This window comes from Ammospiza nelsoni, chromosome 4 (genome assembly GCF_027579445.1).
Source record: "Ammospiza nelsoni isolate bAmmNel1 chromosome 4, bAmmNel1.pri, whole genome shotgun sequence".
Taxonomy (NCBI): domain Eukaryota; kingdom Metazoa; phylum Chordata; class Aves; order Passeriformes; family Passerellidae; genus Ammospiza; species Ammospiza nelsoni.
In genome coordinates, this window is record NC_080636.1 from 20086724 (window position 1) to 20109844 (window position 23121).

The window sequence follows — 23121 nt, forward strand, 5'->3', positions numbered from 1 at the left end:
GTCTGAGGAACATCAAAGCATCTGCAAGGATTCTCAAGAAGTGGGAACATTTTTCATGGATAACTCAAATAGCTAAAGAGGATTTCAGTGAAATCCTAAAAAAAAATCTTCACATAACCCCCCACATTGACTGAGACTGAACTCTTGGGACAGTTTGGCTTAAAGATTCAGTGGAGCATTTGCTTTAGCTTAATCATGGGCTTAAATCCCTTGCCTCTTGCTGGGAGTTTAGCATATACTTAGGGGCAGTATAGGTCCAAGTCCTCTTTGATAGTTACAGGTGGTAAACCTTGGGTTTGCTGTGTGTGCTGTCAGCTGCCTGCAAGATGAATTTATGATGCTTTAGGGAATACTGATGCACTGGAAAAAGGAGTTGTAGTTGTGAACCTGCCCTTGGATATATTCGTCCTGCCCTATCCTGGCATTGTGTGTGGAGGTTTAGTGTTGTCTTTGTAGATAGGACAATCCAACAGATCCTTAAAATACTGCAGTTCTACCCAGTCTTGTGTGGATTTTAATATCTTCTGGCTCAGGTTGCTGTAGTGCAGTTTGTATTCAGTTTGTATTTGTAAGTTGATCCCCTTTCCACAGGTCCTTTGTGAATGAGCCTCAGTCTGAGGGGGCAGGCATGAAGGTGTCTGCTTTCCCTAGCCCTGAGCAGCCTGCCCTTCATTTGCCACGTGTGTTCCTGATGGAGTGAGACATGGCCTGTTACCTACTCACTCCAGTAATTCACTTCACAGATGTCTTTCAAATCTCCAGCTCTTGTGGCTGGTATTGAGGCTGGGGTTCACAGAATGTGAGGTGTAACAAGCTGATAGGTGCTTATCACAGGAGGTATGGAATAGACTTCTGTAGGGACTTTTTTGGCCTGAATGTGTGGCAAAGGTTAGGGTTTTTTTCTTATTTAGTTTTAGAGATGTAGAGAGTTACACATGTAATTTTCATTTTCTGTTAATGCATCATCCACAACACATCCATTGTCTGTGCCCAGCCTGACAGATGTTTGTGTATTTATGGATGTGGAATTTTCTTGTGCTGCCAGGTTAAATAGATGTGCTGGTTTGAGTCTGGACTAGTGGACCTCAGCAGAGCTATACCCAAAGCACATTGGCTTTGATGTGCTGGGAGAGGCATGTAGAAAACTGTTGGCTTTCACAAGAGTGGCCATCCAGGTGTGTGCTTTTTCTGCACCATGGCAGAGCTCTGGCCTCATGTGGGGCATTGCCACTGGTTTGCTGAGAGTTAAGGGTTGAAGCAGTGTGTGGTGATGAAGACTCCAGCTGCCTGGGAGGTTTTTCTGGGGTCTGCTCTATTGAAAGACATTCCTTCCTATGGCAGGGGATTGGAGCCAAATGATTTTTAAGGTTCCTTCCAACCCAAATCTTGGTAGGATTCTGTGACCTGTGGCAGAAGGAGGTGAAGTCCTGAGGCAGTGTTTGCTCTGCTTGTGTGAGAGGCTCCAGCAGCAGAGTGGGAGTGGGAGCCCTTTGCCTTGGCATACACAGGTGAGTGTGTGTACACACAATACACTGGAGCAGCCTCACCCCAGGGCTTGTTTGGCTGAGTTAGGGGTAAATATTGCAGCCCCAGGGGTTACATATTCACAGTGAGGCTGGAGAAGCAAGAGGGCTGCAGGCCAGAAAGGTGTTCATTTACAGTGGGAGGTGGGGTGGGGTGCCCATGGGGAAGGGGGTACCTGAAGGATGGTGGGTTGCCTTCTCCTGCTGTGTTTATTTTCAAGGACAGCTCTCATTGCAGTAGTGCCACTGGCTGTCCCAGTTGCCTCAGAAGGGCTGAGTACCCTCTGACACCATCTCAGGGGGGCTCAGCATCTCCCCAAACCAGGCTTTGCAAACACAGTGAGAGTAGAAAGCAGTGGTACCAGCCCTGTCTGCTGGCTCTGCCTGGTCATGGAAGTCACCACCCACCTGGTGGGGGTTGGGTTGAAGATGTGGGAAGGTGCAGATACCAGGAGGTGCCTGCAGCTCTGAGTGGGTCAGATCCAGCCCCAGCAGGACTAGGGAACACCTTAGGGTGTGGTGGGGAAAGGGCCTCCTTCCCTGCTCATCCCAAATGGGATGGGCTGATTGGTGTGCCCAATTGGAGAGGGTCATTGCTCTAGGAAGTCCTCCAGTGTTAGAAGTGTGATGCTGCTAAAAGCACATCAAGAATACTCAGAATGCTTACTTCCAGAGAGGTTTGGTAGTTATTTATTCATTTATTTATATGGGCCAGGAGTTGGATTTGCTACAAACTGTAGGATTAGTCCTGTTACTGCCTCTAGCCTTGGATGTCAGAAGTACATCAGACCCCATTCCAAGGGAAAGGACATGTTTCTTGGCATGCTGCAGACAGAAATTGGTTTTTTCCCATCACTTTCCATGATAGGATGAGCACCTCTGCATGCTGCCTTGATGGGAGCATGCTGAAAGCCTGGGCTTGGGTGTCCAAGCCTGGTTCTCCTGACCAGGTTGATTCTCTTTCCCAGTTTCCCTGTTTAGTCACATACCCCTTCCCCAGAGGTTAGGGGAATAGGTTTGCCCAGGTGTTTGGGGGCTCATGCAGGTCAGAGAGGGTTGGTCCAGTGAGAAATATCCAAGTGAGAGCCCTTGGTGAGCAGCTGGGCAGGACAGAGGTGATGAGCTCACTCCTCACATCTTGATCTCTTCCCAATCCATTGTAATGGATTTTAGGGGCTCACCTGGGTGTGGCAGCTGGTGACAGGGTGGGTTTGTCCCAGCTGATGATAACTGATGTCCTTGCTGGTTTCCTGTGCCCTGGAAAGATTGTGTGTGCAGCACCATTTCAAGGTGTTACACTAGAAATAGGAAATATTTATTGCTTGCAATAGACTTAATGACATCAAACCATCTACCACCTGACTTCAGCCTGTAGTTTTTTACCAAATCTCCACCCTAAACCTCTTATTTTTTCCTGATGTCTTCCTCAATATTGAGTAATGAATTCTTCACTGTGGTTTCAGAGAGAATATAACTCCTTGTGGTTGCTGTTTCACTCCTATAGGTTATGAAAAGCTGGAGGTCAGGGAGGTTTGATTCATTGTGTCAGGGATTCTTGTGGAACCACTGCCATGGGCAGAAGGAAAGGCTCTGAGTACAGCAGAGCCATATTTATTGTGGGTGTTAGGATGTCCTGGTTGCTTCTCTTGGCTGTGCAGGGTTTGGTGAAGTGCAAGTCCCTGTCTGTCAGATCAGTTTGTCCTGGGAAGGAAAGCAGAGGGGCTACCCTGGGATCTGGGACTTTTCTGGTCAGTGTTTCTGCACCACAAATATTGCCTTGTCATTGCCACTCCTCAGCTGCTGGGGTAGGGAAGTCCTCATTTAGAGACTCTGAGGGCAGCAAGAATGTGGCAGGGGCTAACATCATGCTCAGAAGCACTGAAACATGCTGTGCAGCTTGTTTTGGTTGAATATATCCTATGTGTGTATATATATATATATATATGAATGAATATATACCCATTATTTGACTTGGTCTGTTGTGGTTTCTTTTCCTGGGTGGTTTTTTTTTTTTTTTTTTTTTTTGTTTGGTTTTTTTCTGCTACTTTTTAAGTATGGAAATATTCTTAGCTGCTCCCTTTTTTACCTTTTAGGGGAGGCACCTCTCAGCCTTGTTTTTGACTCTGATTTAAAGAATTTGCATGTACAGATGAGTTATTCTGTCCTGATGCATCATTCTGCCATATCCTAAGGTTGAACTTACATCTTGGCTGCAATTCATCTTACCTAAGTTTCTCCTGACTGAAAGCAGTTGTTTGCAGTGAGCTCTGTAGGCTTTAGCTGTGGTCTTTGGCAGAAGAGGGGCTCTCCTGAAAAGTGACTCATGTCAAAGGTTGTTGGCCTCAAAGCAGCATAAAACCCCCTGGAAGTCTTTGTACAGCTCAGAATTATGTTTATTGTTTAACCTTAAGTAAATGAACCTTCGTTTCTCCCTTTGCTGTGAAGCATTTGGTGCAGTACCTATGTAGATACAGGCACTCTGTTGAATAAAGGGAGTCTTGGCTAAATTTAGACCAGAAGAGTAGTGATGGATGGTACAAATCAGATTGATTCTGCCCATTTTCCCTGTTTGATTTATGGCTTGGCCAAGTGCTAAGCTAAAGAAAGCCATTCAATAGTTATTGCTCAGTCCCTTTTAACAGTAAAGCATATAAAGTAAAAGTCAGCCACCAAGTAATGAATTCTAGAACATCCAATAATTGTAGATTTCCCAGTTTGTTCAATGTTTGGGAGTGAAAATTGCTGCAAGGCAAATTCAGTACCTTTTGAAAGCAATAAAGCCATGTAGTGAAAGATTGATGTAGGAGATGGAGACCAAGCTTTAACAATGTCCTTTTAAGGAGCTGGCTCAAAACACAACCAGCAGCACATTTGATCTTGTAAACTAATTTCACTAACAAGGAGCTAATTGTCACATCAGTCTTTCAGAGCTGGCACAACCAAGGCTAGCAAAGCAGGCAGAAGAGCTTGGTTTCTTTTGTCCTTAAAACTTCTAACTAAAAAACAGTTTTAACTTCTGGGACATAGGTTTACTTAAGGCTTGACTCTGCAGTTAGCTTAGTGTGTATTTTTCATGCATAAGGAGCATCTACCCTGAAAAGTTTAAATACTTTTTTCTGGTTTTGTCCGTTTGTGCAGACCAGACTGTTCTGCTGAGCCAGCTCTATTGCACTGGGACTCATCACCCAGCCAGCCTGGAGGACAATGCCCAGCCAAAATCACACATCCCAGTCTCTATCTGCTCCTTTAAGCTGTTTAATTCCTTGCTGATCGATAACAATTGCTCACATGCCAGAAGCACAGATGCTGCCTCGTTCCTCAATCTGTGCTTTCCCCCTGGTGACCCAGCAGCAGGTAGACAGACCCTGGTTGCTGCATCTGTGGTTTTGTCTTTGCTTTCTCTGTGTTGTGTCATCCTTTTCAGCAGCAGAGAGATGGGCCAGGCTACGTCTGTCCAGATAACCAGGCTGCTCCTAATCCCCCACAACTGCTTCTGCAGCTTTTGCTTAAACAGTTGTTATACACTGGCTTTGTTACAGTCTTTGCTTTTCAAGGTGCAGCATGGCCAGCAAAAAGAGCCTGATAGAAGATTTTTTAAAGTCCTGCTGTTACACTTCTTAATATAGCAGCCTCTGAAATGTGCTGGAAGGGCTGTCTTTATCCCATCTGCGGCATCGCCCGGGTTTCTGGCTGTCTCATCAAAAGCTTGCTCCTGCCAGTGCCCAGCACTTCCCGGGGCTTTGCTGAGCACCCCCTCGGGTGCTGTCACACGTGGTGACACTCTGGGCCCCAGGGGACTTCAGCATGTTTGTAGACTCAACCAGTGAAGTGCTGACATGGGGCAGGGCCACTGACAGCTCGCATTGATCCGGGCTGGGTGCTCCAAAGCCTTGCCGGGAGTGAGGTGCGTGGGCAGGAGCTGTTGGAAAGGTGCTTCACAGGAACAGGGTGAGGCTTAAAGCAAAGGTTTTAAGAAGATTAGAAATGCCTGCTGGGTTATCTCCCCAGGAGTTGCTATTTAGGACCAAACCTAGCCACTTCCTGAAGTCCCTTTGCTGCAGAATATGTTTTTCTTTTTTCCTGTCAAAATGAGTGTGAAAGTAAGCTATAGCTAGCCATCAGCATCTTAGGGGTTTTCTGGGGGCTTGGCACCCCAAAATGGAATGCCTGTGTTGGAGTAGCTGGGTGCTTTTGGGGCTGCACCAGCTCCATGAAAGTTTTCATACTGTTACTCTAAATTGCAACCCCACCGCCCTTTCCTCCCCCAGGTGCATGTAGAGCTGCAGTGGGGCCATCACCTTTGCAGATGTGCTGCTGCTCCAGGCTTGTCAGCCCTGGCATGGTACAGCACATGCCACTCTGAATGCAGATATGGTTGTGGCTTGCGCTGGTGCTTAGGGCAGCAGTTCCTGCAGTCCAAACCCCATCACCCTGCCTCTCATTCCATGCTCAGGTTTATCAGCTCAGAGGCCAACTCTGCACTCCTGTCTCCCGGGGCAGTTTGAGACCCACTGCTGTGCTGGATTGGGGTCACAGTGTTTCTGGTAGCAAATGTCCATGGATCTGCCCTGTGGCTGTGTTGCAGACTGAATGCTGGATGTCACTGTCATCCCACTGTTTCCCTGCTGCTTGCAACTCCAGAGGCTTTGGCTGAGCCTTGTGCTTGTGGCAAGTACCTTCAGCCCTTGGTAACAACACAGGTGAAACCTAGCAAGGATGGAAAAGGAGGTTGATGGAGAAGTAGATGAAGTGGTTGCTCAGAACCAAACCATCCATCTCTTTTCATGCTTTGTAGGTGATCTCATTGCCTGCTGCCCAGATGCTCCATGAATTAAGGGATGTCACCCACCCTTGGCATATAGATGCACTGCCCTGTGCTCTCCAGACAGGAATTATTTATAACAGGGCAATGTGTCCTGCAGTGGTAGATTATGTGGGCTTATTTATGGGGAGGAAGGTGTCCCACAGCATTTCTTATTTCATGCATGGATAATTCCTGTGTCCCTGACATATTTTGTTCCCCCACACCTGGGCCTTGTCTGATGCTCATGGATGTCAGGAGTGTTGGAGTCAGGATCTCTTGCATCTCACTCAGTTTTCATAGCCATAAACTACACTAAAATGCCATTATTTTGTAGGACCCTTCTAGGAAAGCCTTTTAACTGAAGTCAAGTGTAGAGTTACTAGCAGAACTTGTGGGAGCTGTCATGCAGCCCTGCCTGAAGCCAAGGGAAACTAGAAAGGTGGAAAGGAGAGAAACTCAACACTTGGGAAAGATGGAGGGAACGAGGGATAATAGGATAATGGCATGCCTCATAAACACAGGGAGAAATCCCTCCCCATCCTGGCTAGCTGAGCAGTTGTAGTCAGTGACAGGGACAGCTGCTGCCTGTCCTTGGTTGGTCGCTGCACCCAGGCTGCCTGTGTCTGGCTGGGTGGCAGCTGATGTGCCCTGTCTGTGCCCTCCTGCCAGCAGCATTCACGTCCCAGCAGCCAGGCTGTCCCCAAAAGAGCCTCCTTTCTCCCCTGATGCTGATGTGACTCGGCTGCTCTGCCCTGTGTTTCACCAAGGATGAAGGGCAAGGAGGAGGGAGTGTTGCCTCGAGTGCTGGGTGATTCCTCTTCTCCTTCTTCAAGACCCAGACAGGATAAAAGGGCAGGAATTTAAGCAACATCAGCAATACACAGCCACAGCACAGCCAGCTTTGGGCTAGGGACTCTGTCCACTTGCTGCCATGTCCAGCTTGTCTGTTAGAGTGATGCATGTGAATAGTGCTGGCAGGAGGAGAGCCCAGACACTGAACTTTGGGGCTTTTCAGCAGGTTATTGGTGAATAGGTAAAAACAGCTCTGCACTGGGTCCTGATTCCCTCTGTACTGCCCTGCTTGGGCCACCCCTGCTTAGCACAAAGAGCTGCTGCTCTGGCCACAATCACACCAAAAGGTGGCACAGCAGGCTGAACAAGTGACTGCAAGGGCAAGCACTCGAAGCTCCATGATGTGACAGCATGTTGTGCCTCCTCTGTGCAGGTGTTTCTGTGTGGTAGTGTCACACCAGGCTGTGCTGCAGCCAGGGGTCACAGGGAGGAGTCAGGGAGCTTTTGGATCTCTGGGATGAGCAAGCCTGTCACTTTTGGCAAGCCTTTGTGCAGGTATATTAAGAGCATGGAACACAGGCAATTGCAGACCCTGTCCTATGGGAAGTACAGAAATTATTTTGAGCTTTTTGGTATTTGGACTTTTTTCCTTCCCTTTGCCGCTTCATAACAGCCTGGAGGAAAATGTAGGAGAGGGGTTTGCCCTGTGCAGGGTGCTTTCCTGTCTCTGCTGTAAGGATGCACAGGAGCTGGTGCTGTCCTGGTGGGCTCCCAGCAGTGGTGATGGAAACTGCCAGTCCCTTTGCTGGATGATGCTCCAGGGACATCACCTGTGACAGCTTTGAGCCAGCAGGGAAATTGCTCACATTTGTGTTGTTGTGACATGCCAAAGCAGAATTGAAAGTCACAGTCTCTGCTTGAAGGGATATTTTCTTAAGGAGTTGCATGTCTGTCTAGAAATTATGTTCCATGCATAAGCCTCTAAGAATTAATGAGAGCTTGGCTGCACAGATAGCAGTGCCACCCCTGAAGAAAAGGAGAGAAGACTGGCATGCCTCTGGGCAAGATTTCCATGCTTGCCTGTGCTGAGCTTCCAAGGAAAACTCCTTCCCACAGGGATGCATCCATGCAAAATTAGCACCAACAGCCAGTGGTGGCCCCAGGATCTGCTGTGTCCTCTCCCCAGCCCTAAGGAAAACAGGGATAGGTTTTACCTGCCTCAGCCCTCACCCCTCAGTGTGCAGGTGCTGGCACTAGGGAGCACACAAGTGTTGAGGCAGCAAAGGTTTGCTTGCTCTTGTGGGAATGCTAGAATTTTCTAGAAAGCAATGTATTTGAAAAGCATGTGGAAGACAGAGCTTTGCCTTTTCAGAGCAACACAATTCTGGGGCTGCTGAGGCTTAAGAAAGCTGTTGGATCCTGCAATAGTCAGTCATGTGGGACTCATGCTGGTGAGGAAGGCTGCTGTCCCTGTCCCCTCTCCCTTCTAGCACTACTCTGCTATTGCTTTTGGCTCCAGTCTTTCCACCCATCCACCCACCGGCCTTTTATTCATCAAAAGGTGTAGAAGAATTTGCAGCAAAAATAAATGAATTTATTTTCACCCACCATCCATCCTTGTGGGCTGCGTGGGGGAGAGCTGTGCAGCTCATGGCAGTGGGGAAGGCTGGGAGAGGAGGCTGCAGGCACAGCCAGAGGATTCCATGGCAGCCTCGGCAGGAGGGGAAGATACGTGGCCAGCATGTGCCACTACTCTGGGGACATCCTTGGTGTCACATCCTTGGGGTGGTGTGTCAGCAGGACTATGAAGGCAGCCCTGTGCTGTGGGAGTTGGGTAGATGGATTAGAAGAATACCCTCTTTGGTCTTCCTCTAAATTTAAGGGAACCATCCTTAAATTTAGAGCAGAAAGACAGTGCCATCTTGTGTGCTTTCAGGCTCTGGATGCCATCAGCTGAGCAACCATGTCTGACCTTCCTGTGAAGCATGAGCAAGCTGAAATTGTGTTCCTTGGCAGGCACATCACAGCCATTTAGTGCCTTTTTTCATAGGTGTGTGCATCACAAGGTGGTTTTTTTAATGGAATGGTTTGGGTTGGAAGGGACCTTTCAGGACCATCTTGTTTCAACCCCTCTGCCATGGGCAGGGACATCTTCCATCAGACCAGGTTGCTCAGAGCCCCATCTAACCTGGCCTTGAGCACTGCCAGGGATGGGGCAGCCACAGCTTCTGTGGGCAGCCTGTGCCAGTGCCTCACCACCCTCATGGTAAAAAAACCCAAATCTTTCTTTATTGCATCTTTAGTCTGTGATGTGAGCTCCTGATGTCAACATTGTGTGGTGAGGCAGCAAGCTGAGGAAGAGGAGAGAGCTAAGGGAGGGTGGTAGTGGGTTTTCCATGTCTGCTTCTCCTCACTTTTACTTTTGGCAGCCCAGAAGGAGTCAGGAGGGAGTGCTTGGTGTTTGGCTGGGAGCAGATGGGGCCTCTGGAAAGTGCCTCCAGTGCTTCAGAGTGGTGTTCCCAGGGCAGCTGTGGTTAAATGGAAGATGTCCATGAAGAACAGATCCTGGAGTGAGGAGGAAGGGCTTTGGGTGACCACAATGATGGGTTGGCAGAAGGTGGAGGCAAGTGAGGATGAAGGCAAAGGTAGAGATGCTGCCATGAGATGAGTATCTGGAAGGGCAGGGAGAGTTGTAGCTGTCAGGGTCTGTGTTTATCTTTGCAGCAGTGATTATTTTCAGATAGCATGTGAGAGAGTAAAACGTCAGCTCCTGCTAATAATAGCCCTGCAAACAAGGCTGTTGCTCATTACTGACAGCTGAGATGAAGTTAGTTTTGTTTCATCCTAGGTATGAAAAAGTGCAAAAACAAGCTGTGCTCTGAGTCAATATCCTCAGCCCAGAAAAGGTCAGGAGGAGACCCTCTCCCAGCCCTGGGATGTGGCAGTGCCAGGTGCTTTTTCCAGGCAGCTTCCACCATGCTCCAGGGTTAAGTGCTGCTGGAAGAGTGGGTATGGTGAGGAGCTGCAGCTGGCTGGCATTGTGGAAAACATAGAATCATAGGATAGGATAGTTTGGGCTGGAAAGGACCTTTAGAGGTCATCTAGTTGAGCCTGGGTAAAAATCAGTCTGAGGACCTTCTTCCTGTGGAACTGGAGGGATTTCCCAGAGGAGAGGAAGTCTCAGCCCAGGGTTGGCAGCCTGTGGTGATCCCAGGACAGCTTTCAGGGGCAAGTCCCCATCCCAATGGAATGCAGCTGCTTGGAGAAGGGATTTGACAGCCCCATGGGGGAAAGCTGTTCCTGACCTTGTTCCCACCTTTGGGAGCTTGAGGTGTCTTCAGTAGCCTGAAGGAACTGGCTGCTGGTGATCCTTGGAGCAGACACAGACACAAGGAGGACAGCAGGGTAGAAGTCTTGGGGACTAATGGTGCTTGTGTAAAGGAGAGCTGAATACAACTCTCATTGTTTGAGCAGATGTGTCCTGTCTGTGGCTAATTATAAGTGTTGTGTGCACAAAACACACTGGGACATTTGCCAGATACTATTTCTTTTCGTGTTGAACTCAAAATCATTATAATTAAGCTTTAGAATTGTAAGCAAAAACTAACAAGGAGTGCATATTTGCTGTCATGCTGCTTGTAACCAGGTCCAGTCCCTGCTGGGATGGACAGGGGTGGGAGTATGGACAGGGTGGTCAGAGGGCTGGGAATGTGAAAGGTTTGGCGGCTCTGTGGTAGCGGATGTGTCCAAATTTGGGTTTTAAATATTCAGAATGCCTCAAAGTACCAGAAACGTGCCATTTTACAAATGTGGGAAGTGTTGCTGAGTGAGCTTTAGCAGCCTCTCAGGTTTGGTGGGCACAGAGAAGAGGTGCTTGCTGAGAGGAGAAAATAAGGAATAAAAGTGGGAAGCAGTCGTGGAAGCAATTGTGTAATCTTGGGTTGAGAGGAACCCAGGTTGTTTCTCTGGTTTGAGGGGAAATGAGGCAGACTTGCTGAAGAAGCAGCTCCAGGAGGAGTTGCTGTGGATGGGGCTAGATGACGGAGATGTGACAACTGTACCACCAGCTGCAGCCCGGTGGACACCAGGTGATGGCTGCTTCAGGGCATTTTTGGGGGCTGCCCCAGGAATGGAGCCCCAGCTCCCCAAGTGTGGGGAAATTCCTGAACCTCCTTTTTGGAATTACACTACAGGAGTGGTAGCCATGCATGTAGGGTGAGAATCACTGTGACCCTTATGTTTGGTGTGCTCGCCGTATGGCCAGAGGTGTGATGGATGGGCTGGGGAGTGAATTGGGCTCAGCCACCACGTGATGAGCACTTTAAGACCAGCAGTGAGATCTCCACCCTGCAATTTGTATGCAGAGTGAGGGTGGCTGCTTGATTTCAGTGCTTGTAGGTGTTCGTCTGGGGTCGTGTCTGAATAAATCACGTTGTGAGATCCGAGCGAGCGCTGGGGAACAAGTCGCGCTGTCAGTGCGGCAGCGGAGCAGAGACATCTCCACTGCTCGTGATAAATGGGTCAAGATGGGCCCTGGTGTTTTAAAAATTAGCTGTTGACCTAGATAGCAGCAGCATGATGACTTGCCCACAGTGGGAACAAGAGTGAGTGTTGCTGGAGCTGCACATTCCTCTGAATGTGAGGATGAGCCCAGTGTGCTGAGGTGAACCTGGGATGGTTCCCTGCCCCTTGTTTGTAGCCAGCTTTTCCTTGGAAGCTGGACTGTGCCACAGGGAAGAGGGCAACACCTGGGGCATCTCATTTGGATGGCTTCATGGAGTCACTAGGTGCACTTTTCCTACTACAGCTGCAAATGCGCCTCCCACCACCCCATGCTTTGCTCTCCTCCAGTGAGAAAGTGTACTGAGTTGTCTTACTCATGTTTCCCCTGGTTTTTCAGGAGGGGTGGTCCCTTGCCCCCCTGGGCTGCATTACTCAGGTCTTACAGAGGTGTGCCATGCATTTGGGTTGGAGCAGTAGGAAGGGTTGGTGCAGAAGATGGAGCTGCTGCCCAAGTCAGGTTCTCTTCTGCTTAGCAGCTGGGAAGAAGCCCATTGCCTGCACCGGGGGTTTCTCCTGTCATGGGGTCTTCTTCCTCTGGATGAAAACATATTGCTCCAGAGCACTGAAAGTCAGTGCTTTTCATCTGGGCAAGAGACCTCTCAGTGCCCATGATTGGCTGCTGTATTGAAAAGTGGCTTCTTGAGTTATTAAGCAACTGGTCAGGCCACACCTGGAGTACTGTGTCCAGTTCTGGGCCCCTCAATGATGCTGAGGTGTTGGAGCACATCCAGAGAAGGGCAACAAGGCTGGTGAAGGGTCTAGAGCGCAAGTTCTGTGAGGAGCATCTGAGGGAGCTGGGGCTGTTCAGGCTGGAGAAAAGGAGGATCATGGGAGACCTTCTCATTTTCTACAACTCCCTGACAGGAGGTTGTAGCCCCTGTGCATTTTCCTTGGGAAAACAACATTTCCTTCACGTTGTCAGGGAAGAGTGTTTTTTCCTTTCTTATGGAGGTCATTAGTCCCCAGATGTGACGTGATTTTGGACCCCAGGCCCTGCTCCCAGAGGTGTCTTTGACAATGGCCACTTGTCTGTCGGGGGTGACTCCATGTGCTGCTTTATCTCCCACAGGCTCCTGCTTCTGGGTTGCCGTCCTGGACGGCAACGTGGTGGGGATCGTGGCAGCGCGGGGCAACGAGGAGGACAACACGGTGGAGCTGCGGCGCATGTCCGTGGATTCCAACTACCGCGGCAAAGGCATCGCCAAGGCCCTGGGCCGCAAGGTGCTGGAGTTCGCCATGCTCAACAACTACTCCTCTGTCGTGCTGGGAACCACGGCCGTGAAGATGGCAGCCCACAAGCTCTACGAGTCCTTGGGCTTCAAGCACGTGGGTGTCGTCGAACATTACGCCCTGCCAGGGATGACGCGCTCCTTACTGGAGAGAATGTTTTTCCAGGTCCGCTACCACCGCTACCGCCTGCAGCTGCGGGAAGAATAAAAAAAAAACCCCACCAACCAAAACAAAACAAAAAAGTATTTTTTTCCCCCCTTCCTCCCCCTTCAAAAATAATAAATTATCCTTCTATTTCTCATCACCATTGATTTGCCAATTTTGGGTTAGAGTTTTTGTACCCTCACGTCACGTTTTGGTTTGCTCCGTTCAGCTCGATGGGCCGGCCGAGCAGCGCCCCTTCCTCGCATGCTGTAGGTGGTGGTGTTGGGAGTCCTGCAACCCAGCGGGACGGAGCAGCGGCCTCTCCTTCCCAGGTACCTCTGTAAAGCACAGAAACTTACTGCAAAATAGTACAACTGCTCTGGTGTACATAGTCCTCTCCTTTTCCAGGTGTAAGATAACATAGTGATGCATTCATAATAGTGCAGAAATATTACTTGAATGCAGTTTTCAGTATTTCACGCACCAGTAAGTAGAATATGCATTCCTCTTACCGTAACCTACTGGTTAATAGAGAAAAGGTGGGGGGTGCACCTGCCCCTCCGCCCCAACCCGCTTGCTACAATGCATGAAGAGGGAAGCGCACGCACTCAAACACATCGCACTGCCACCACGGCACTGGTGTTGCACTTTTTTTGGATGTGCCTCATTCTGCCAAATGTCTGAGAGACCCCAGGTGCATCCGTAACCACGATTCCGCTCCAGCTCCCCCTCCTTCCTAAGCCAGCACAGACTCGGACCGGCTGAACTGAGCCCCATTGTACCATAGTGTGAAGTTAAGATCAAACCTGAGCATCTCCTGCGCTGTTCCGTAGCCACGCGTAACCTGCAGTCCTGGGCCAGACTCCGCATGTGCGTTGGACTTTCTCTTTGCTGCCTTTTGGGGTTTTGGTTTTGTTTGTTTTCATCTTATTTTTAAGGGTTTTTTTGTTGTTGTTGTTATTTTTAGTTTTGGCTTTTGCTGAATGGTGTCGTTGAGGTGTAATGGAGGCTGCAGTTCCTATGGCAACACATTTGCACATTAATGTGCGCACCAAATCTCACCACTTCAGAGAAGCAACGTGTGACAGATAATAGCATTTTGGGGAGCACCAGGGTGGGGGGGAGCGTACTTATTATCTTAACCAGCTGCTTGTTTGATAAATGTAGATGGCCTCACTGCAGCCTTCCATCAAAGGTAATTAACTGCTTTAATGATGTCAGATTTGTGAATTGTATAATGCAAAAAGCAATGCAAAGCAGATTTGGCATGTGTCTGTACCCGGTATGTATGTACAGTGCCTGCCAACTAAAGAATAACCAAGACTACAGCTTCTTCTAGCCTGAGATATCAACTTTTATAACTTATTTAAACAAATAGCAACTTTGCATGAATTACATCTTGGGGAAAAAGAAGACTGGTAGGTTTTAATTTTTAAAGCGTGGTATCAGAGGTATTACAGAAAACCATTTCTGGCTGCACTTAATTTCGGGTGGGTAGAGGGGTTTGGCTCTGCTAATACATTGAAAGGGAAAACCCCTTTATTTACTGGGAAAAACAATTGTAATTTTATGAAGTATTATGTGTGTGGTGAGGGGGGAACCCCCCACCTCACCGTGATGAAGTTGGTGAAGGGGGTAGAGCATGTGTTAACCACGCTTGTGAATACAATGGAAGAGTCAGCAGGAGAGCTGCAGAAGGAGGGAGCCTTGGGGTGTAGGGAGAGGACAGGAGCCCTGGGGCACATGGGGGGACAGACAGCACAGACCTTGGACATGGGGTGCTGTCTGTCCCACTCCTACCAGGAGCCGCCCTTTCCTCTCCAGCCAGAGGCTTTCCCTGCACTGAGATGTGGCTGGTGGCGCTGAAGGAGAGCAGGGGGCTCAGCCCATCCCTGCCAGGGCCATGGGCCAGGCACTGGTGCTGGGGATGGAGGAGCCATTTGGCACAACCCCAGCTGCCCTCTCATTGCTTGGCTTGGGCTGGGTCCAGCCTGTGAGGAGTGGAGGGGCAGAGTCCCAACGTGTGTTCCAGCAATAAGGGGGTCATGAGGATGGTGAAGGACACTGTAGCAAGAGACCATGAGTTTAATTAACAAAATTTCTCTATGGGGCACTATATTTTTAAAAGTCTTTCTATGCTGTACATTTCTCCTGAAGCTGAAATAATGTACTGTTGGTAGGGGTTCTTGTATAGTGTACAGAAATCGGCAGAATATTTTCTTGCTGCGTTCAGTGATTTATTAACCGAAGTAAAGCAGACAAATATGAAGTGTTAGCAAAAGTTGAAAGAAAAAACACAAAAGTTTGTGCCTTTTTTAGTTTATTTTTCTGTTGCTATATAATCACTGCACTAAAACCTTTCCAGAGGGGTAAAAAAAACAAAAAGCAAAAACTAGTCTCTTAATAAGGGAGGAATATGTAAAGTCTAAATTGAGCATTAACTTTTTTATTAGGCTATTTAATTAAACTAATGTTGCTGGTTTTATTTGATACCTGTGCCTTTGAAATAAAACTCCACATCCTGTCAGAAAATCCAAACCTGGAATAAATCCCACCAGATCCCACAGACACAGATGTACCATCAGGTTTACCAGTATTTTCTTCTAAAACGTGTAAATTTTACCTGATGATATTACAGTATCTGATTGTAATACCTGTTGAGTTTCCTGGGGAAGAGGTGCTTTGGGAAGGTGTGGCTTTGGGGGTGCTGTCTGCATTCCTCCCCAGCACACGGAAATGCACTGATAAGGATTGAGTTGTTGCCACTTGGCCGGTAGCTGCCAAGAAAATTTATTCCCTTAATGCTTCTGCCAGTTGCTTTGTGACCAGGCTTTTTGGAAGAAGTCCAGCTGGTTGCTCCCAGCTCTCCAGCCAGGACAGCTTGTTTCTGAAGGAAAGGGCTGGCTGCCAAATAGGCTGGGATTTGCTCTCCTTGGAAGATGGCGCAGGCTGCCAGAGCTGCATCCCTGGTGGAAGCAGTGGGACAGGGGTGCTGCCAAGGTTGGCCTTAAAAGCACCACATGATGCTGTTGTTCTGTCTGCATTCATGGGAAGTTTCCCTAAGTGCCGTAGCTCAGGCACAGCTCTGGGGTCAGGGGTGCTGGGTTCTGCCCAGCCAGGCTCACCTGCTGCCAGGGAAGTGTAGGGCAGACCACAGTGCAGCTCACAGGGTGGCACATGAGGTTGAGCTGCCTTTGGCAGATCCATCCCTCCGGTCTGCATCTTTCAGGTTTTAACAAAGTGCTTAGAAAAGATCAGCACAGCCCTTTCTCAGGCCCTGAGCATCTTCTCCTGACTCTCCCCATCCCAGCTCAGGGCTGGGTGGGTGAGGAGCAGCACAAGGTGGTTGTGGGATTGGTCCCAAGCAGATGAGGTGGTGATCTGGACCTCCTGCCAGTCCTTGAGTCTTGATTCCAACAGAGACCCACATCAGTGTGAGATGAGAGGGGATTTTCCTGAGTCAGTTTGGGGGCTTCTCTTTCCAAGGACAACATTGGCAGGAGTGTGTGGAAGAGTGGAGCGTGTCTTGGGTTTGAGCCCAAGGTTGGTAAATGTGGTGGTTGAGTAAGATCAGTTCAGATTTAGGTGGGGGATGTTTTAGACATGTGAAGGCATTTCCCACACTGCTCTTACTCTGCAGTGCAGGGGGGCTCTCACAGGCCTCGTGCTGCCTGCAGGGGTGCAGTTTCCTCACCTGGTTGCTCCCTCCTTAGACTGGGGCTTTTTCTGCTAATCCCTGTGCACGAGACACTGCTCAAGTGTCCTTTGCTTGGAGGGGCTTGGGGCAGAGCCTTTGTTCCCGGCGGAAAGCACTAGGTGTTATGTCCAAAAATTAAAAAAAAAAGAAAATGGGAAATAAGGGAAAATTTGCATTACTGTGGCTGAGATCCACAGCCTTGGGGTTGTCCCAGCCCTCCAGCACAGCCTGGGCCATTCCCTGTGGAGTGAGTGGGAACTCCCTCCACATCCTGAGCAAACTGGCATCTCAAGCACATGTCAGATTTGGCAATAAGCTCTCTGGGAAGCTTGGCCCCTAAACAGATCCAGGCTGATAATGCTAAGCAATCAAGCCAACAAAGAAAGTGGTTTCTAGTCTGACTTGAAACCCTTGAATTTGTATTTGTTGTAAATTCATGCTGTGTTCTCCCTCAGTGCAGCAGACAGCCCCTGCAAGATGCTTAGGAATGGCACCTGTGTCTCTGCTGGGAGATGCAGAAAAGTCCAGGGCATTACCATCAGTGGAAAGCTGCTCTTTTCCCTCCCCTCTGTCCCTAGGTGGGGTGCTATCTCTGAGAAAGCCTTCACCTTTCTCCAGAAGTGATCCTGCTTTGTGGGGATGGGTGCAGCCTGCAGGATTCATTTCAGAATTGCCTTTCAACAAATGCAGGGGGCAAATGACCCTGGGGACATCTGTCCCCGGGGCTGGGACCTGGGGTTGTTCTACCCTGTGTTCCTCCCCATGGCAAATGAGGATGATTCTTCAGGCCATGCTGTCAGAATTTGTGTCCCTGCGGAGGGCAGGCAGGACCAAGGGCCAGCAGAGGCTGCTGGGGCTGGGATGTGCCTGGTGGGGTCCTGGTGCTGCTCACCTGCAGCACGAGCACAAAGGCTTTGGTGCCAGGGCTGTCCTGGGCCCTGTCCTTGCTGTGGCCACCTGGAAGAGCAGAAAGTCCCATGGTCAGAATTCCCAAGGGAGCTGTGGCTTTGCAGAACTTTGTCCCAGTCCTTGCTGCTGCTGTTGCTCACTGATCCACACCCCTGTGTGATGCAGGTCTGCTGCCTTTTAATTTGCCAGATTTGCTGGCTGAGGTGCAAATGGATAGAAACTGCAGGGACTTCCAAATTGCCAAACACACAAAGGCATGAACCAGCTCTGGTTACCTCTGAATTAACAATCTCACTTTGGGTGTGCTGGGGCCTGTGTTTCATTAGTGCTGGTGTGATGCTCTTGGTATGCACTCTACTTAAAGCTTAATAAAGGCATTTTAATTGGACACTAACTGGAGTCTTGCAGTGGAATATACTGCACCACATAAAGAAAATGAAGTAATGCTAAGTGTTAAGTAAGCTTTAAAATGCAAAAGGAAAATATTCTTTTTTTTCTCCCTCAAAATAGATCCACATAGAATCTTGAGGAAAAATTGGTGTGCTCTTGCATCCCTCAGTCATAGAGACTATGCAACAGAGCTAATCCCACCCACCAAAACCTGCTACCTGAATGGTGCTTGGGACTATCTTTCATAGAAAGTAAATCAGAAGATTAATTTGGATAACTGAGAGTTTAGTCAAAACACAGTATTGTTTAAAATAACAAGCTCCAAGTCAGCATTTGGAGTTTGATCACAGTTAAAAGTCACTGTTCAGTGCTGTCTTTGTATTGCACGTGATCACCTGTGGGAGAGAACATGCTTTTAACATCTAAATAGTAGAAGACAGACCTAGTGAGACCAAGAGCATAACAAATACATAATGCAACTGTAAATTTATTTACAAGTAACACATTTGAATGCAGAAGCAGCTACTCCTATGTAAGTGTAATGAACTTACAGCTAATATTGTTTCCAATTTCTTTTCCTCCAAAGCTTAATCCTTTTGCCTTGTAATATGTATATTTGATTTTTTTAAATGTAATTAGGTTTAACAAAGCATCAGTTGCTTTGTGAGTTGTACTTATGATTGTGCTGGGCAGTTAGCTTTAAGCAGTTTGTGTGCTTGTGTTATTTTATTAAAGCAAAAGTCTTCTTGAGACAAATGCAGTAAAGGAAAAAAATAATATTTTTGGTAGTGTTAAGCAGATGTGTGGTATGCATTTGGAAAATGTCCAATGTCAGTTAAAAAAAACAAAAACAACAACAAACAGGCTGAATTGCTTCCCAGAACTGCTTGTGTTTAAGGCAGTGGCTTACTCACTCATGTCTAAATAAGAAACTTGGATTTCCCCAAACAGCCTCTTACTCTGCATCTCCTCCCCATTGTACAAGACCAATGTGAAATGAGTCTTGTGTTTTCTATGTTCAGCATAGTATGTACTGTATCTGTAATGGGAAGTGGCTACAAGTCCTCAAAGAAAAATGAACACACTCTAAAACAGCAATAATTACCACTGGAAAGCAAAAGAGCACGTGGGGGAGAGCCAGGGAGATGGTTCATGAAGGTGATGCTGTCAGGAGCACACTGTGTGTGTGTTCTAAGGAGTGCTCTTGCACCTGGGGAGCAGGATGAAGTACAGGGAAGGCCATCAGTCTCTGGAGCTGGGTGTCACCTTGGCAGAGAACCTGCCTGTGTGGGGTCCCTAGAGCTGGGGCATTGCCAGCCCTGATGCAGTGCAGGCTTTTCACCAGGTAAGGGTGAGTTACTGCAAATACCATTCCTGGTGGGAGAGACAGACATCAGGAAGAGCTGTCAGAGTCACACAGAGGAAGGTGAACACTTATTGCCACAGCCTTGTACCCCAGCACATTCTGCTACTGCACTTCTGGGGCTCAGCAATGGCAGAAAACAGAATCAATTGCTCCCATTTCTGTGGAGGGAAGCAGGAGCCAGCTAGGTTGGAAAACTCTTTGCATAGCTTTAAGGTAGCAATGCAAACCATTCCCCGGGTGTGGCACGTGCTAAGGTGGGTACAAGTTATCCCTTGGTGTGCTTCAGGCTTTGAGCTGCAGCCTCCCCAGCGTGGCCCCGGGAGCCAGGCAGCTCTCCAGGGCCAGCAGGGTGTCCCCAGGCAGGGACAGCTCTGCAGGGCCAGCAGGGTGTCCCCAGGCAGGGACAGCTCTGCAGGGCCAGCAGGGTGTCCCCAGGCAGGGACAGCTCTGCAGGGCCAGCAGGGTGTCCCCAGGCAGGGGCAGGCTGGGTGCTCTGCACAAGTGACTTGTAGGTACTTAAGTTCTGTTCCTGATGGCCGCTGTAACTGTGAAAATTAACCAGACCTGCTGTGATAAATTTGGTTATATAAGGTTTATTTGGTTAATTTTTTATAAGTGAAAACTGAAAAGATGAAAGAGAATTGTAATATGAAAGCAACTGCTGTAAATAATGTACGAATGAATAAAATCTAAAACTTATGTCAGTTTTTTCCTAAACTGTATTGCTGTCAAGTTACTGATGTGCAGATGGTGCCTGCATCTTTTCCAGCTCCCCAGCTCCAGATGGGCAGACACCACTCATTCCTGCTTCCATTGATAACAGGGATATCTTTTGGTGCCTCATGCTTGTCCTTAGATTGTATTTCCAGGCTATTCCAGCTCATACTGCCATGTCCAGAAGCTGCACACAGTAATGTGGAGACAGCCCTGCCTGGGACCTGACTGCTCCAGCCACCTGCCTGGTGAGCACTCACCCCAAATCCCCCCAGGGATCAGAGGTGGCCCTGAGGAATGTGCCACTGGAGCAAGGACACAGCAAAACCACACAGTGTCTGCTCTCTGCCACCAAGGCCATAAGGTGGTGGGGTGAGAGTTACTGAGGAGGAAACTTTCATGGTGGGGGTGCATCCTTGGGGTTCCCCAAGCCACACAGGCCCCTTTTTCTTGCCTACACCTGTGCATTACCTTAGGTAGAAACCCATCAGAGGGCTGTCCCCACTGTTTGTTTGTGAAACATCACAAGGCTATTCCTGACCCTCTCTGGAGCACTTCTGTGAGGCCAAGAATCACTGACCTCCCTTTGGGGTGGGAATGGGGCTCCAGCCTCCAGTCAGAATGAGATGCATTTGAAATAAACTGATTGCTGCTGAAACAGCCTCTGGGATTGTCTGTTCCTGAAAAGCAGTTTCTGGTGGCAGTTATGAATGCTGCAGGAGTGCCCTGCCAGCCAGCAGCTGAGGGACACCTCCCCAGCACCATGTATGTCCCTGTCAGCCTGGCTCTGGGTCCTGCAGGCAGCACCCCCAGGGCCATCATCCCCCAGCAGTGCAGCTGGGGCTGTGGGATGTGCAGGGTTATCTAGCTGAGCAGTCAGCAGTGATGTGGAGCACAAAGTTAATGCATTTGCTCTGTGGATCTGGCCCCTGTCACTTCCCTGCCCTACCCAGAGGTGCAGATCCTGATAGCTGTATCTCACTCTGAGGAGGTGAACACAAAACACCTCCTGGCACTGATAGCAGTGAGTTCTGGGATTCGACCTGGGGGCAGAACAGCTGTAAAATCATGTATGTGCACAAGCTTTATTTTATATCAGATCTAACAAAAAAACCAAAAAACCCTCCACCCTTAAAACTGCTTTAGTTTAGTTTTAATAACAGAGTAGTGGCAACAAGAGCTGAGTTGGTTTTAGAAGCTGCTGCAGAGTGAGTGTGCTGTGTGCCTCAATTAACTGCTAACTGGGTTCAAACTCTCCACTAGCCACACATGGCCACATCCCTGTCCCGGCTTCTTTCATCCTTTGTGGTGAATTTCTTCAGATAAAAAAACTAGAATTAGAATTAATGGAGACAAGGACTCTGCCTCCATGCCTGTGTTCCCAGCACATATCTCGTGCTCTGGACCTCCTGATCCTTGTGCTCTCAGCACAGCCACCATCTATGGACACCTTGGTGCCTCCTAAAACGCCAAAGCAAAGCAGCAGCATGGACCCACTCCAGGCTGTCCCTCTGCCATAAGCATGGCCTCCCATCAGGGGTTTGGTGCTCTCCCAAAGAGAGGAAGAAGGTTGAGGCTGGAACCAGGCAGGGAGGACCCCAGCTGAAAACATCCAACCCACAAAACTGCTTTTATCTTGGGCAAACAGCTGCAAAATATTCCATCTGTCTACTTACCTATCCAGCTATCTACATCTCTCCATCCATCCATCCATCCATCCATCCATCCATCCATCCATCCATCCATCCATCCATCCATCCATTCATCCATCCATCCATCCATCCATCCATCCCCACCTTGTGTCAAGGGACACTTCTGCTCAGCTGTTGCAGAGCCTGCTTGGAGTCAGCTTGAAGTTTCCTTCATCTCCCAAGTCTTTCATGGAGCTTTCTGTGACATTTCTCTCTTTACTCCCTTAAGCATCTCCCTGGTTCACAGCCTCTGTTCCACAAATGAAAGTACCACAGTTACCACCTCTCCCATTTTAATAGAAGAAATCCTCATGAGGGTGAAGGTGAGGGTGTCCTGTCTCAAAGATTATTTTTATTGCACTTATTTACAACACTACTGGCCAAATTTGTCAGGAAATCAGCCTATTAATTTCTCCATGGTAGGTTTTCATTCTTTTCTGAGCCTGATTGCATTTGCAAAGTCAATAAAGTAAATCTAGCACCTGATATCTGTTATAACAGAAGAGGAATGAGCATTGTAGGAAGATGAATCTTCTCATCTGGACATGAAAGCCAGGGTCAGGTGAATCATGCTCCAAAAAGCACTCATTTCTCTCCATTAATAACCAGTCCAAGGCATGTCTAGACTACCCAGCAGTAAATGTCTATTCCAGAAACACCTAAGGTGAGATAAATCCTAACATGATGCCTCTGTAGAGAAGCTTAATTGCACCTGAGAACTCAGGGAAGCTGAAGGACAAATTATCATTTCTTCAACAGATATTCATTTGGGCTTTAAAGGTAAATGGTTGCAGTCAGTAACCACAGATTAAAGACTTAGCAGGGAAATATATTCCCGGTTGTTAAAAAATCAAAGGTTTGATGCTTGGTAAAGACAAATTACTTGTGAAAACTCAGGTGATCATTAGTGTGGTCCAGCTGCACTGGTTATCTGCACTGTGGTTCCCTCTACCAGAGAGAAGTGTGAAAATCATTTGCTCACCACCAGTAATTATATTAGAGTCTAATTACTTCAGTTTTTTGACCTATACAGGAAAAAACTGATGGGATAGGAAAAGAATAAAGAGCTGCTTTGTGTTTCTCTGCAGAGAGAGAAGTGCAATAGAAGAAAGGAACACTACAGCAAACTGAATTACCTTTCACTCCTCTTTATTTGTTTTATGTTGTCACTCATATTTGCCTTGCAGCAGCCCTGAATAATAGCCAATAAAAATCAACATCAGTTTCCCAATTCTGTTGTTTAGAGGCCATTTTGGTTTAGAGCTGCTGGGCTTACTTGTAGAAACAGAAGCTCCTAC

At 48.2% G+C, this 23121-nt stretch overlaps 1 protein-coding gene across 1 annotated transcript in view; it reads left to right on the forward strand.

The window, feature by feature from the left end:
* NAT8L (N-acetyltransferase 8 like) overlaps nt 1-19772 on the forward strand; it is a 32268-nt gene extending 12496 nt beyond the window's left edge. The window contains exon 3 of the mRNA XM_059470795.1: nt 12752-19772. Within this exon, the coding sequence (XP_059326778.1) occupies nt 12752-13119 (368 nt within the window). The 3' untranslated portion in view covers nt 13120-19772. The remainder of the gene's footprint in view (nt 1-12751) is intronic.
* The last annotated feature ends 3349 nt before the right edge of the window (nt 19773-23121 follow it).